Here is a 14,120-nt window from a genome sequence, read left to right as displayed (position 1 = left end):
TAACCCACCCCTGAAGAAAACATCTTTTTACTGTAATGCATGCTGGGAATGACTCAGGCAAAAAGAAGAGAAAAATGGCTGCAATGAATGTCCCTGGATTTCAAGATCAGTTTTGGAGCAATGGTCCATCGCCAGGCGCATTTTATAACTTACCAGGCAATCCAAGTAATTCTAAAACAGCTGAACAATTTTCACCGGCTAAAAGAACTTTGTAAGTAAATATCTGTTTATAGAGTGGTCAGTGACAAATTGTACATGTGTTTGATGAGAGATGTTGGTTTTTAATGAACTCGTTGAAACTGGTTCAAAGGCATGAATTTTTCTTTGGATATCTATTGGGATATAGCTTTTCATTTTATCAAACGTTATATCGAGAAAGATTTTGACCAAAGTGGTAAATTTTACAGATAAGCTTGCATGGTAATAAATCCCACTGATCGATAACATATTCCGTTTCTTTTATGGGAACTCTCTAATTTTTCTGGGTTTGAAGAAGACTTTGCTTCGTGATATTTTGTCACAATTATTCAATTCAATTTTCAGGTACCCCACTACAACTGGTACATCTGTACTTGGTGTGAAGTTTGATGGTGGAATTCTTATGGCAGCAGACACCTTAGGTTGGTTATACTACAGTGATTTTTTGAAATCTCATTTACTTACATAATGATTTTTTTTCTCAGTTCACGAGCGGGCCATCTAGCTTGGCTATCACATATAAGTGTATGATAAGTATTTTCATGTTAGGAAATAGTTAAAATGATAGTGCTACCAATATTGTGTGCTTCTAGGGTCTTACGGATCTCTTGCAAGATTCCGAGAGGTCTCAAGACTCACTGCTGTTGGTAATAACACGGTTGTTGGTGGTTCTGGGGATTATGCTGATTTTCAGCATCTGAAATCACTTTTGGATCAGAAAGTGTAAGTCTGGTACCAGTATCACATACACTGTAGTTGGTATCTGTTGTAGTTCAATTTTATCCTCTGGTTTAATTTTTTCCAAACCAGTTCAATTTTTTGAACCAGTTTAATTTTTTTTAACTAGTTTTTTTATCAACTTTCTGAAAAAGGGTCTTTTCTTTTTGGGGTGTGGATGGAAAATAAGGGCATGTCTTGAGGGGCTTCTGAAAAAGAATCAAAAGAAAGATGAAGATTTCCCTGTGATTTCTCATCCACTTATTCTCTCTTATAACCTGTCATCCACACAATTTTCCTTGAGAATATAATCTACCCCACCCCACAGGATCTTTTATATTTCCCACCTAATTTACTTCCTTTTCACTCATATAATACTTCTTTTATTCTTTTATATTACTCTTACCACGATTTGAACCACCAACCTCTAGCTTTGCAGACATCCATTCTCTCCATTAGACCACGGTGCATGTTGTTGACAAACTTGGGATATTTGTCGGTCTTATCAGTAATTAGCCCCAGACCTCCCTCCCCTCTGCCAAACTTGTTCTTGAAATATTCATAAAGAAAAAAACATGTGCATTTGGTAGAGACCAGGACTTCAAGCTCAAAACATGACTGAAGCTCATGTACCATGTGTACCGAGATACATATTTTATGAACAGTTGAATGCCTTTAAAAACAAACAGGCCAAAAAGGAATCGCAGATAACACTTTTTATCGAGGATTCATTCTTCGATAAAGCAAAAGCCTATCTCAAATATCAGGCCAAGACTCGGCTTGGAATTCAATCCGAAGAACCCTTGCTGTCTAAGTGGGAGAAATAAACAGCCATAAGAAAGCATTGGGCGTATTCAGAAAACTCAATAATAACGCAAAACAAGAAAAAAGTTGTTCCTAAGAGGGAAATTCACAATGTGTTGGCTCTTGCTCACAATCACACTGCTCATCGGGGTGGACAAATAACTTGTAAATGGATCAGTAACAACTATTCTGAAGTCAATGTGAAAGTGGTAGCCATATTTGTTGGTCTGTGTTCAATACATGCCGAGCAGCAGCCGGTTACTATCCATGTTAAGGTTGTTGATAAACCTATTCAATCTCCAACATTTCTATCTCTCTTAGAGATAGATTTAATGGACTTCCATCACTGTCCTTGTGATTGTACCAAAAAGCACACATGGGCCATGAACATATCTGACCAGCATACTAAGTATGTGTACGTAACACCTTTGAGTGCCAAGTGTGCCGATGAAGTACTTACTGGATTCAAATGCTACAACCTTGTTCCCAGGGTCTCTCGTCTTCCTGTCTCTCCTCGCTCGCTCCAGGGGGCTGGAAGATGAGAGACCCTGGGAACGAGGTTGTGGCTTTCCAAAAAAAATCCTAACCTACAATGGTAAAGAATTTGCTAACAAAAAGATGGAAACATTTTGTGAAGAAAATGGCATTAAATTGGCTCATGGCTCTCCACAAATTCCAACCACTCAAGGTTTGGTTGAAAGATCAAATAGATCCTGGAAAGAGGATACGAGAGTGTTAATAATGAGCACCTCTTCCTCAAGTGTTCAGAAATGGTGTCAAAAAACATTAGAAGCAGCTTATACTAAAAACACACGCTACAATCGAGCAATAAAGATGATGCCATATGAGGCTGTTTATGGTATTAAAAGCCATAGAGACTGTGAAAATCATGAGGAACAACCAAGAAAACAACAAAAAATAACTGAAAATCAGGAAAAGTACAACAATGAAATGGTAACCCAAAGCCAAAAAAAAAACCCAACCTAGAAAATTTAAAGTTGGAGACATTGTCTCTATAAAAATTGACCATGTTGACAAAACATCACCTCTGCATTCAAATCTTCTTCTGGGAAAAATTGAAGAAATTGTAAACACCTACGCACGTGTTGTAACCAAATTTGGTAGAATAAACACATTAATTTCACCCATCCGTTTAAATCCTTGCACAGCTGCCACTCAGAACATTGAACTTGATTGCACTACTGAGCTAACATTTTCTGCAGCGTGCAAGAAAGCTATTTAATCTATTTAAAGAATTTGTCAAGTAATACTTCTTACGAGGTTCTGTCAATTCATCATTTTGTTTCAAGAAGTAAAAAGCCATTACTGAGTACCAATGCTGGTATTGTTTGTTTGACTGGCTGGAAAAGCATTTGGTACCATCCCTGACCCTAACCCTAATCCTAACCTTAATCAGTAAAATTAAAATGGTTAAAAAAAAAATTAAACTGGGCCAAAAAAATTGAACTGGTTTGGAAAAAATTAAACTAGAGGATAAAATTGAACTACAACATCTACTTAACAATTATTCCATGAGCGCATGTTGGATATGAGATGATAGATAGCCAACAAGGCACGTAGCACCGAGTTGGCTATAATCATCTCATATCCAACAAGCACGAGTGGAATAATTGTTCTATTAAAAAAAGACGCCCCCAAGATATTAGACAAATCTTCTCGACTTTATTTTGTAAAAAGAAACGGGATGTTACAATATACAGATATTAGATTATGGTATATTGGCTCATATACCATAATGGCTAAGCCAATAAAAAGTCTTGAATTGCATTATCCAATGATCCAGTTTTTAATAAATTTGAATATCCACTTGAACCCTCTTTATGGCCATTTATAAAACTTCTAAAGTATATACAGTTTACATCTTTTTCCATCCAGTTTATCAAACAATAAAGAAACTAGTAGTTATTGTTATACATTCTCTTATGTCATACCTACAGACAGAGATTTTATATATGAATGTGATGTCACACCTACAGACAATGGTTTTATGTGCTCTAGTCTTTACAAGTGCAGCTCAGGAATATGCCTAATAAACAATTTTTGGATTCAGTTTTCAAATGATAGTGATAATTATCAAGGCCTCAGTTTGTGTTAGCTGCCTTAGCCCTTGTATTTGGCAGATAACACAAACTTCAGACTTGATAATTATTACTATTATGTGAAAACTGAATCCAATAATTGTCAATTGTCTTTAGATCACAACCACTAACTGTGATTCATTATCTGTTAGCTCTTTTGGCTGATGACAGAGAGAAGTAGCAGTTGAGATGTTGATGAACAATTAAGAATTCTCTCATATTGTATTTGCTAAATGATTGAATTCTTTTTTTGCTGGGTCACAAGAGAAATGAGCATTTCTTTGTCATCTTTCAGTATTGATGATGCCTGTTTAAATGATGGCCATGGTTACACTCCAAAGTCCATATATTCCTGGTTAACAAGAATAATGTATTACAGGTATTTACTTATTGTAAAATGACATCTTATGTCACCGACAATTATGTGGGAAACACAATCTTTTGCACACATTCCTGCAATCACAAATTCGCAACTTGATGTCTTTGTATTTTCAATGCAGGCGCACGCGTTTTGATCCTCTGTGGAATCAGATTGTTGTTGGTGGTGTTCACAATGGAGAGAGGTGAGAATATTGATATAAATCAAGTACTCTTTGCTGCTCTAGCTTTGCTTGCTAAAAATATCTTAACCCTTTGACTCCCATGAGTGATCAAGACAGAATTTCTCCTTACAATATCAATACAATATCAAGCAGACAAGTAATGAGAATAAAGAGAAATAGAAAATAGATTATTATAAGCTGATCCAATGCCAAATTCTCCCAACTAACCTCAAGAATTGTATAGTAGACAGTAAGGAGAATCATTAATGAGATCTTGAGAGTGAAATGTGTAAGTTGTTTACATCCATTTTGAAATCACTGGTGGTCCCTGTAATCTGATTGACTCTAATTGGTGTGATTTATTCTCGAATCGCACCATTTTTTGCTCTAAATCGCATCATTTTATGCTTGACTGAGTTTTTGACACATGACGTCAAAGTCTTTCTGTTTTGCATACAAAATAAGATGTAAAAGCATTTCTGGTTCCACTTTTTATTTAAAAACTGGCTCAGTACTGCATCAGTAAAATATTTGAATTGACCAAGTCCTGTATTTGGGTGATTTCAAAATGGATATAATAAAGTGGTAATTTAACCTCATGTTGTGCAATTTTGGTCTGAAATCATACTTTTGATTTCAAATTGAACTCGCGCTGTGTGCTCATTCAATTTTGAAATCCTGCATATGATTTCAGCCCAAATTGCACTCCACTCAGTTCAGTTACCATTATGAATTTTCATGTGATTTGGAAAAACTGTCTGTGTAGGAGTTAAGAGCATTTTCATCCTTGTGGAAACAGCTATTTTATTTATTGCAACAAAAGCAACTGTATATTAAATACCATGTTTTCTAGATTGAATGCTGATACACTGAGTAAATTTTTAGCATTTCCTATTTGAGATTTTCTTAATTAGCATTTTCCTATTTGTGTATTTCATATGTTTGTTGTTTTATTTGAGATTTGTTTGACGGCAGTATTGATTTGGAGGAGGCATTTATTTCAAACTTTTTGACTAATTTCTTTAATGATTGACAACAATGTGGGTAAATCATATCTGTAAATATTAGTTAGAAAAGACATGTATTACAACTTAAATTGTCTCCCTTTTTTATTGAAGGTCTTGAGGATGGTCTAGTTAACTGAATTTCACTTAGCCCATTTCCTTATTTCCTTTTTTCCCAACAAGCTTTAAGTTAATGCTGTGTTCTTCTGGTTGGATGAGGCATACATTCAAGAGTAATGCTAAATGATTAGTTTGCTTCTCTCTGCAGGGTTTAATCATGGGTGACATGAATTCAAGAAAATGTAACAAAATACCCCCTACCCTCTTAATGGGTTGGGGTAAAAATATGAGAATAATCAACAAAGCTATGCAAAATTAGTCAGTGATGTGTTTTGTTGCTTGGTAATATTAAGAATTTAAGGTGGCAGTTACTCCTACTACCTCGCTGTCAGGGCATTTGAGTAAACACTATGGTGACCTAAGTTATTTTTCTGGTGTGCTCAACAGTTTCCTGGGATGTGTTGACAAGATTGGCATAGCTTTTGAAGCACCCACAATAGCCACTGGGTTTGGTGCATATCTCGCTCAGGTGAGAAAAAATATTGTCTTTTGAAATTATTAATCTAATTGTTACCTTCATGATATTCTGGAACAATGCAGTTACCTGTAGTGATAAAGTCTACCTGTATGTCATTGTCTGATGAATTGGTTTCCTGTTAAAGGACGTAAGCTTCTGATCAACCTCTGTGTGTTATCTTTATGTAGCATGATCAAAGTATAAAATTAAAGACTACTTTGTGATAAATTTTGTGTTGTCTAATTTAACTACACCTCTTTTTAGCCAGGGGATGTTGCTTCAGCTTGGTATCTTTATTTGAATTCCAAACATCTCTGTTTCTCAACTTGTTTGTTAGCTTTTCACTCAGAGTCTGTGAAATTCATCTACTGCCAAAGGGCTCTTGCATGTTCCTCTGATGGAAATGATTACAGCACCATATGTATCAAACTAATATTCTTCTCCTCCTTCAAATTGAGTTGTTCCATTATACAGTAATTCCTCTTAGGCCAAATTGGAGGTATGAAAAAATATAAACAATCAAGAGTACAGAATTTTCTTGCACTCGTCAGTACCAGTGCAAAGCCAGCCAATTTCATTGTTTTCTTGTTTTGAAGGAACATTGTTGTCAACGTTAAGTTTTGAATATTGGTTTCCTATTTCAGCCAATTCTTCGTGGTGCATTTGAAAAGAATCCCAGTATGTCTCTAGAAGAGGCAAGGCAAGTGATCACTAAATGTCTGCAAGTGTTGTTTTACAGAGATGCCAGGTCATTAAACAAGGTTTGTATCACTTTTTGTACAATGTTGAATCTACGAGGAGTCACTTTAAGTTTGCATTCAAAGCCAAAGCAGTTAAAATGGATGTTCATTTGATTTCAGTATGAAATTGCAGTCATTACAAGTGATGGTGTTGTGATTGAACCTGCAACCAGTGCGCAAACCAATTGGGAAATTGCTCCAATGGTCAAGTGAGTGTGAACAATTTTTAAATGCAGACACTTATTATTATTTGTGATGACTGGTGTCAAAATGAATATTCTTCCTTTGCTAATGTGAATAATCTAAAATCTATTTGCAGGGGCTATGAGTAATTCCTGGAGTATGTGTTTTTTTTCCTTTGCTGTCTAGTTCGTTGTATATCATTGTTTGTATTCCTGTGTACTTGTAAAGAAAACTGATAATAAAATATCAAAGTCTTTCAGTATTGGCTATTTTGTTGTTGTTGTTGTTTCCAGTGCTTTCTTTTTCTCATGTGAAGATTTTTAAAACGTTAGATCCAAGAACATGAATTCTTAATACCAACCATCTGAATGAAGTAAGTTTTCATTCATTTTCTTCCTGGTTTTGTTGTACAGGATGGTAGGGGGGGAGGGGGGAGTGGACTAAGTATGAATGTGATCTCTCCACCTGTCTTTGTAAGAAAAAAGTGATCTTATGTAATCCTAACTGCCAATGATACAGTTTTACCCTCCCCCCTCTCTCTTATGTAAAATCCAGGCTACAGCCCAGAGTTTCAACATGGGTCACTTTGTTGCATACAATGAAATCTTTCAGTGTCGCACAGAACGCGTTAGAAATTACTGATCCTCATTGCATCTTACCCTCGTGCAACAACTGGAGAACGGTACCAAATACCTGTCAGCCATCTTAAGGTGATACAGGGTTTGTATTCCTCCCAGGGAACAGGTAAATATCATAATCTTCAGTGAAATACAGACTCAGTTTTATTAGTTATGCCCATGTGATATACTCTTTACCTACACGTGTTAGAGACATTGCCAAACAAAACATAATTAGCTCAGTGTCAAGTGCAGTGTCTTTCTCAGCTGTACTCGTCAAGGCGAGTTATTTTAAAGAGTAAAATCGATAGAAAGTTTTCCTATTGTGTGATTGCTTTTGTTTTTTTTTATCTGTAAATCGATTTTTCATTTAATTTATTAAGGAACCCAAGTGCAATCTCGTTCTCAGGGTCTCTCGCTTCGGGAGGGAGGGAAGATGAGACCCTGGGAATGAGGTTGACGAAGGTACTTATCGTAAAAGCTAACATCGATTAAGCGAGTGACGAACTATAATATGAAAGATATGGAAAACGTGTTCGCAGAGGAAAGGGTAAGAATCAATGATTTCAATCAGTTTATGCTTCTTTGATAGACCACCTCCCTTTAGAAACTACTTTTTCCTGCATCAAGGGTGTTCACATAAGGAAAACTCGATTGCAACCTCTCTTGAGCAGATCATAGCAATCAGATTATAGCAATCTCTCTTGTTTATCGTATGAAATGACCGATCAGACTACAACACTACTGCCATTGAAATCATATTAAAGACAAAAAATGAAGTAAAGATAAGTAACCGATCCTATTAGCTTAAGTTCAAATGTTTGAGTTATGCAGCCTGCATAACTCAACAAAATTTGTCCTTTGCTGCATGTTCTTGATCAGTTTTAAATTTCTGAAGATCTGAAAATCATTTCATTCGTGGCCTTCTCATCACACTTTCTTTGTCAATGCCAGGAACACTTGCATAGTGTAGTGAGCGTCATTTCCAGCGTTATGGAGAATGTCCTCGTCATACGAAATCTTCAGGTCACCCATCAGGCGCTTCAGGCCAAACACGTTCAAGAAGTTCTCGTCAGTCAGCAGTGCCAGGCCAAGAAGCTGAGTGTCGAACATTGGTTTCCCTTCCAGAGACATACCGTTACTCTCAAGGTATTCCTTATCGTGACCGCCTGAGTGAGTCACCAGCACATCTACGTTCCTGATATACTGCGAGAACTTTTTAGTAGCCTCTGCAAGGGACATGTGCTCCGAGTCGCCAAAGCTGAACTTCTCTCGGTTGTCAGGAACGTAATCCCTGTTCACCATGTGGAGGTTTTCTTTGATGATAAAATGATATGTTTCCTCGTTCCCTTCAGGAGAGGCCAGGGAAGTGATGACGAAGCCAATTTCGAGAATTTTGCTGTGGTCGTTTTCGTATGTTTCTATGTCAAAAGCCATTGCTCGAGCATTGGGATTGCTTGACAGGAAAGTACGGAGTTCACCGACACTTTTCTTTGCATCTTCCCTCCTCCTGCAATGAGACAATGATAAGAAGACAGTATGAATGAAATTTCGGCTCACGTTTATCTATTGAATCAAATTGTAAATCGCTAAAACAAATTATATTTGCTGAAAGAACATTTCTTTTCTCCTTTGAGGAATGAAAGTACTCATTGTTTCCAAAAAGAATGAATTTACTTCGGTAGAGATACTTCACAGGGATTTTCAGAACTGTGGCAAGTTTGACTTAAGGTTGCTTAATTTCCGCCAGAGCTAGCCATTCTCGTTCCCTTTAATTTGTTCCTCTGTGTTTGCCTATCCTAACATGTTTGGCGATTCTTATGATATCACGGCGATATTTTGCAACGCTGAATGAATCAAAATGTGAGTAACGAGTGACACTGACTCATGCTGGTTGGATAAGGCAACTCTAGAGACATTTTTCCGTTGAAAGGATATTGATCGTTACGTCGTGCATAATATTAAATATTAACGCTTTCTGGGAAATCTGCTTTGATGAGGCACACCCAGGAACCACCAAAACCAGATGAAAAATTAATGGTTTTCCAAGAAAGCCATGATTACTGAGCGGAAATACCCTCCCGACTTTTCTAAGAAAGGAGGTAAAGTATATGCTTCAAAAATTCAGGCAGGTGATAAAATTTTCATTGATTAAATGAACAATCAATGTTATTTTTTTTATCAAAGTAGTAATTTCAACTGCTCGGTCCTTTTTGAACGGCTTTTGCTTAACTTTTTGAAGCCTATCTAGCTCAGTATAAACCGTTAACAATTTTCATCATTCCTGTGAAAATATATTTCACGCAGACTGCTTTTAACCATCAAAATACATTTTTTTGGTCTTGTTCCAAGAAAACAACCCAACTGCATTTTTTCAGAAAACATGATAGTAGTTCTCTTCTTATTTACAGACATAAAAATGTAAAAACGAACGATAAAATCCCACGTTTCGGAGTAGTCATGACTCCATTATCAAGGAAAATATAAAAGATCATGCAAATTGCAACATATAAAGCGTTTTTGGCGCGAAGAATTAACGTAAGAGGGTGCGTAGATCATAAAAATATTATAAACTGAATATTTTCGCACAAATGGAGTCTGATTGTACGTTGAGATTTGGCCTTAACGCTCTTATAAAAAGCATTTCGTACAGTAGGCAGTCAAATTTGTTTCTGCATTTCTTAAGCACTTCGAAACGCTTTAGCAGGCCCTGCGGCATTTTCCCGTGCATGTTCTTATGGCGTTTGACAATGGCGGAGGATTGTTGTTTACGTCCTTTTACACGATTATGTAAATGTCCGCGTGTGTAATCTACATAACCCGCATCACACAGGTCACAACGAAAACCGTAGACAAGACACTCCTGATTTACAATTGGTGGCTTTGATTCCTTCACATTTAATTCTTGTTCAGTTTTCCGCCTGACAAACACAGGCTGGATGGTGGTATTTACTTTTAGGCTAGATCCTTAAGTTGTTTCCTCACAACTGTATCTGCTGAGATTTGATCTTTAAATCATCTAAAACCACTCGAATCGTGTCGTCTGTCTCTTGAGATGGCGATAAAGGCTGCTGTTGGTCGCAAATTTTGGAGTCAACGAAGCTTTTGATGGTAGAATTAACAAGAATACTGATGTTTTGGCCTGCTAAAGCGTTTCGAAGTGCTTAAGAAATGCAGAAACAAATTTGACTGCTTAGTGTACGAAATGCTTTTTATGAGAGCGTTAAGGCCAAATCTCAACGTACAATCAGACTCTATTCGTGCGAAAATATTTTTATAATATTTTTATGATCTTCGCACCCTCTTACGTTCATGATTCTTCGCGCCAAAAACGCTTTATATGTTGCAATTTGCATGATCTTTTATATTTTCCTTGATAATGGAGTCATGACTACTCCGAAACGTCCGATTCATTTATCGTTCGTTTTTACAGTTTTATGTCATAAGAAATCTCTTTTGATTCTTATTTACAGAGTTGAAGGTTTTTAAGCATCCTTCTTGTACATGCTTGTGATGTTTACGCACCTGAGAGGAAGATTAGCCCAGGGTTGTAGAGGAATTGCTACTAGCAATGTTATCACTTGGAGAAGAAAATGTGGTTGCATTTCAACTGGAAAGCTGGTCGAAAGAAACTAGCAAACGACACGTGGGATCGAACCCGCGCTATACGACTATAAATTGCATCTGTGCAAAAATTCATGTAGTATCGAGAGAAAACCAAGAGTAAAAATAAGGCGGGGCTAACAGAACCAATTTTCAAACGACACGAGAAATATACCTTGTTTTCAAAATTTTTGCTGAATCATCTACAACATTCATTGCAAGCTGTTTAGTCAACCGAGAGAAGCCCAAACAGGCTTAAAGGCCAAGATAAAAAGTTATTGAATGGCAGAATCACATAAAAACCCCTACCTGACTTTTATTTGATCGTTCTCAGGCTTGAGGGCCTTAATATATTTAACGTAAGTTTGTAAATCGGGAAATGATCGGCCTTCCTCCTTTATCTTCACATCTGAGGTGTTGGACACTTTCGGTAAGGTCTGACCGGTTTTCTCTTCCAATTCTTTTTTGATTTCGACGTATTTTTCCGCGGACACAAGAGGGTGAGTTGTCCCATCAAAATCTTCAGCTATCACGAACTTAAAACCAAGATGATCGCGGTGAAAGTTCTTGAAGAAACCTGCTACGATTGGCCTTTGTTCAGAGTTCCCTTCGAAAAACTTTGTCCACTCAATACGAATAGATTCATACTTGTGATAGCGACCATATCCTCTGTCGCCGGGTAATTTTACGTTTCTGTTGGCCATGGCTGAAGAAAATAACTTAAGGGTTTAAAACAACTCTGAAACAGCCACGGTGTTCACGATTGAATCAGAGCTGGAACAAAAAGGGATGATTACCTCAGCCAATATACTTACCGCTTCCGAAATAACCCACCAATGATAACTCTTGTTTACTTTTTCTACCAATGAACACTGATCATTCGCTTAGTTATCAACAAATTAGTAGTCTGACGTGGCATGTTCTATGCGCCCCATATTATCGCGTTGTCTGCTTTTTTTATGTCCCGGAGACAAAGGAAATCGGTCTCAGATTAGCCCCCGTTTCTCTGGTCTGGCGGAACGCACTTCCCATTGAGAACTCTAGGAATGCGATCATAAGTGGTGTACAGTTTCTCTTACTGAAGTACATAAGCTTTAAGAAACATAACAACTGTTTTTATAGTATAATTGCTCAAGTGATTATAAAGATTCTCCTGGTCTGATTGGTCGAGGATTGCGCCATATATCGTTATAATCCGCCTCGCGCGAGGTGATTATAAAAGGTGTGCTGAATTTCAGAATGTCTGCCTCGCGTTCTTACCGAGGAAGGGTTAACGCGATAGAAGAAGAAAATTCACTTCGATGTTGCTAAAAAGTTTGGCGTAACACTGAAATGGAAAATGTGCTGTATCTGATCATGCAACATACATAATTTGAAATTATATTCTTTGCTGTTTTTTTTCCTTCTTGATCAGTCTAAAACTGCCTACGTTCTGAAACTCACTTCGCTCCTTGAATTCTCTTACATTTTCTTTGACAATGCCAAGAACACTTTCATGGTGTAGTGAGCGTCATTTCCAGCATTATGGAGAATATCCTCGTCGTACGAAATTTCCAGGTCATCCATAAGGCGCTTCAGGCCAAACACGTTCAAGTTGCCCTCGTCAGTAAGCAGTGCTAAGCCAAGAAGCTGAGTATCGAACATTTGTTTCCCTTGTAAGGACATGCCGTTCCTGGCAAGGTAATCTTCATCGTGTACGCCCGAGTGAGTCACCAACACATCTACGTCCCTGATATGCTGTGAGAACTTTCCAGCGGCCTCTGCAAGAGACATCCGCTGTGAGGTGCCAAAACTGAACCTATCTCGGTTGTCAGAAATGTAATCCCTGTTCACCATGTGGAGGTTTTCTTTAATGATAAAATGATATGCTTGCTCGTCCCCTTCAGGACTAGCTAACGAAGTGATGACGAAGCCAAATTCGAGAATTTTGCTGTGGTCGTTTTCGTATGTTTCGATGTCAATCGCCATTGCCCGAGCATTAGGTTTCCTCAGCAGAAAATAACGGAGTTCCTGAACACTTTTCTCTGCATCTTCCCTTCTCCTGCAACGAGACAACGATAACTTGAGAAGACAGTTAATTTATTGAGATTACTGGTATCAAAATAAGAAAGTCTGCAAATATAATTGTTTATTAATCGTATCAATTTTCTTTAAAACGCTGCTAAAATTTGTATTTCAATTCACAAGAAGAAAATCCTTTATTTCCAGTCAGGAGTAAAGCGGCGGGTGGTTTTCTAAATAGAAATCAGAATCACACCAGGAATTGCTTTACAGTAAATTCCAAAACTGTGACAAGTACGTCTTTCAACGACAATCCATGTGTCAATCTCCACCATCGCTTACCCTAATATCCTTTTGTTCGCTCCTTTATGTTTGAATACTTAAAAAAAGGTATTGTAAAGAGGATTCGTTTTAATTTTAAGGCACTTTTCTACAAAGTATATTGACTCAAAATATGATGCAACAATGACCGATACTGTTTGTTGAAGAACATTTGGCGAAATTTATCTTAAAGTTTATAAACATCCTGTCGTCGGTCGTGAATGGCTAATTAGCCAATGCCACTTTCTAAGAAAATCGTGTCTATAAGGCTTTCTTAGAACACCAATCAACACTAAAATATTAATCAGTTTTCCAAGAAAGTATCGAACCATACTAAACAGAAATATGCTTCGAACTTTCTAAGAAATGGTGACTTTCATCATATACACATCCTACCCCAACTCTAACCGAAGACAAACCAGCTTGCCTTTAACTGAGTAATGAAGTTAACCATGATCAGCCCTGAAAATTCGATTTGTTCTTTAAATTATCTTATAAATCGTCAAGAATTTTCATCGCTAATCTGAAAACACTGCTTGCCATGTTGAATTTTCATAATCAAAATAGATATTTGCTATGTCTATTCACATGTCTAGTCCCAAGAAAACAGGCGTGCCGTATATATTTGTGGCCTATGTAATCATATTCGATGCTTATCTACCAAGCACTTTCTAGAAATTATTTATAGATTTGGCGACTAAAAGAACTAAAATA

General features: G+C 37.1%; 3 protein-coding genes and 1 pseudogene across 4 annotated transcripts in view; 1 reads left to right on the top strand and 3 right to left on the bottom strand.

Annotated features, from left to right (window-relative positions):
* Positions 1–38: 38 nt before the first annotated feature.
* On the top strand, positions 39–7,131 carry LOC111336115 (proteasome subunit beta type-4). 2 transcript variants are annotated; one of them, XM_022942149.2, is made up of 9 exons: positions 39–211; positions 544–620; positions 792–921; positions 4,114–4,197; positions 4,319–4,381; positions 5,872–5,953; positions 6,586–6,702; positions 6,802–6,890; positions 7,001–7,131. In XM_022942149.2, exons 1-9 carry the CDS (start codon positions 75–77, stop codon positions 7,011–7,013), a joined length of 792 nt encoding a protein of 263 aa, XP_022797884.2. In that variant the 5' UTR covers positions 39–74; the 3' UTR covers positions 7,014–7,131. The 2 variants fall into 2 exon arrangements, with proteins under 2 accessions (XP_022797884.2, XP_088596894.1); XM_088740768.1 differs by lacking the exon at positions 7,001–7,131 and having other exon boundaries at positions 6,802–6,894.
* A 497-nt stretch (positions 7,132–7,628) lies between these two features.
* LOC111336114 (uncharacterized) lies at positions 7,629–11,996 on the bottom strand. The gene is made up of 2 exons (XM_022942148.2): positions 11,394–11,996; positions 7,629–8,991 (listed from the first exon to the last, which is right to left on the bottom strand). The coding sequence occupies exons 1-2, from the start codon at positions 11,786–11,788 to the stop codon at positions 8,412–8,414; spliced, it is 975 nt and encodes a 324-aa protein (XP_022797883.1). The 5' UTR covers positions 11,789–11,996; the 3' UTR covers positions 7,629–8,411.
* Positions 9,025–11,181, bottom strand: LOC148741416 (uncharacterized; annotated as a pseudogene).
* Positions 11,997–12,183: 187 nt separating the features above from the next.
* LOC148741415 (uncharacterized) overlaps positions 12,184–14,120 on the bottom strand; it is a 2,863-nt gene continuing 926 nt past the window's right edge. Inside the window, exon 2 of the mRNA XM_022942146.2 lies at positions 12,184–13,125. Within this exon, the coding sequence (XP_022797881.2) occupies positions 12,546–13,125 (580 nt within the window). The 3' untranslated portion in view covers positions 12,184–12,545. The remainder of the gene's footprint in view (positions 13,126–14,120) is intronic.

The sequence above is a fragment of the Stylophora pistillata genome, chromosome 1 (assembly GCF_964205215.1).
Source record: "Stylophora pistillata chromosome 1, jaStyPist1.2, whole genome shotgun sequence".
Classification (NCBI taxonomy): domain Eukaryota; kingdom Metazoa; phylum Cnidaria; class Anthozoa; order Scleractinia; family Pocilloporidae; genus Stylophora; species Stylophora pistillata.
The sequence above is the reverse complement of the archived record's forward strand: the minus strand, read 5'-3'. Positions and strand labels throughout refer to the sequence as shown.

What these genes read in the sequence shown, in the direction of transcription:
- LOC111336115 (XM_022942149.2), top strand. Translation starts at nt 75, where the DNA reads ATGGCTGCAATGAATGTCCCTGGATTTCAAGATCAGTTTTGGAGCAAT. An exon ending in TATGGCAGCAGACACCTTAG is followed by an intron (nt 621 to 791) that starts GTTGGTTATACT and finishes GTGTGCTTCTAG; the next exon opens with GGTCTTACGGATCTCTTGCA. An exon ending in TCACTTTTGGATCAGAAAGT is followed by an intron (nt 922 to 4,113) that starts GTAAGTCTGGTA and finishes GTCATCTTTCAG; the next exon opens with TATTGATGATGCCTGTTTAA.
- LOC111336114 (XM_022942148.2), bottom strand. Translation starts at nt 11,788, where the DNA reads ATGGCCAACAGAAACGTAAAATTACCCGGCGACAGAGGATATGGTCGC. An exon ending in AACGATCAAATAAAAGTCAG is followed by an intron (nt 8,992 to 11,393) that starts GTAGGGGTTTTT and finishes GTCTCATTGCAG; the next exon opens with GAGGAGGGAAGATGCAAAGA.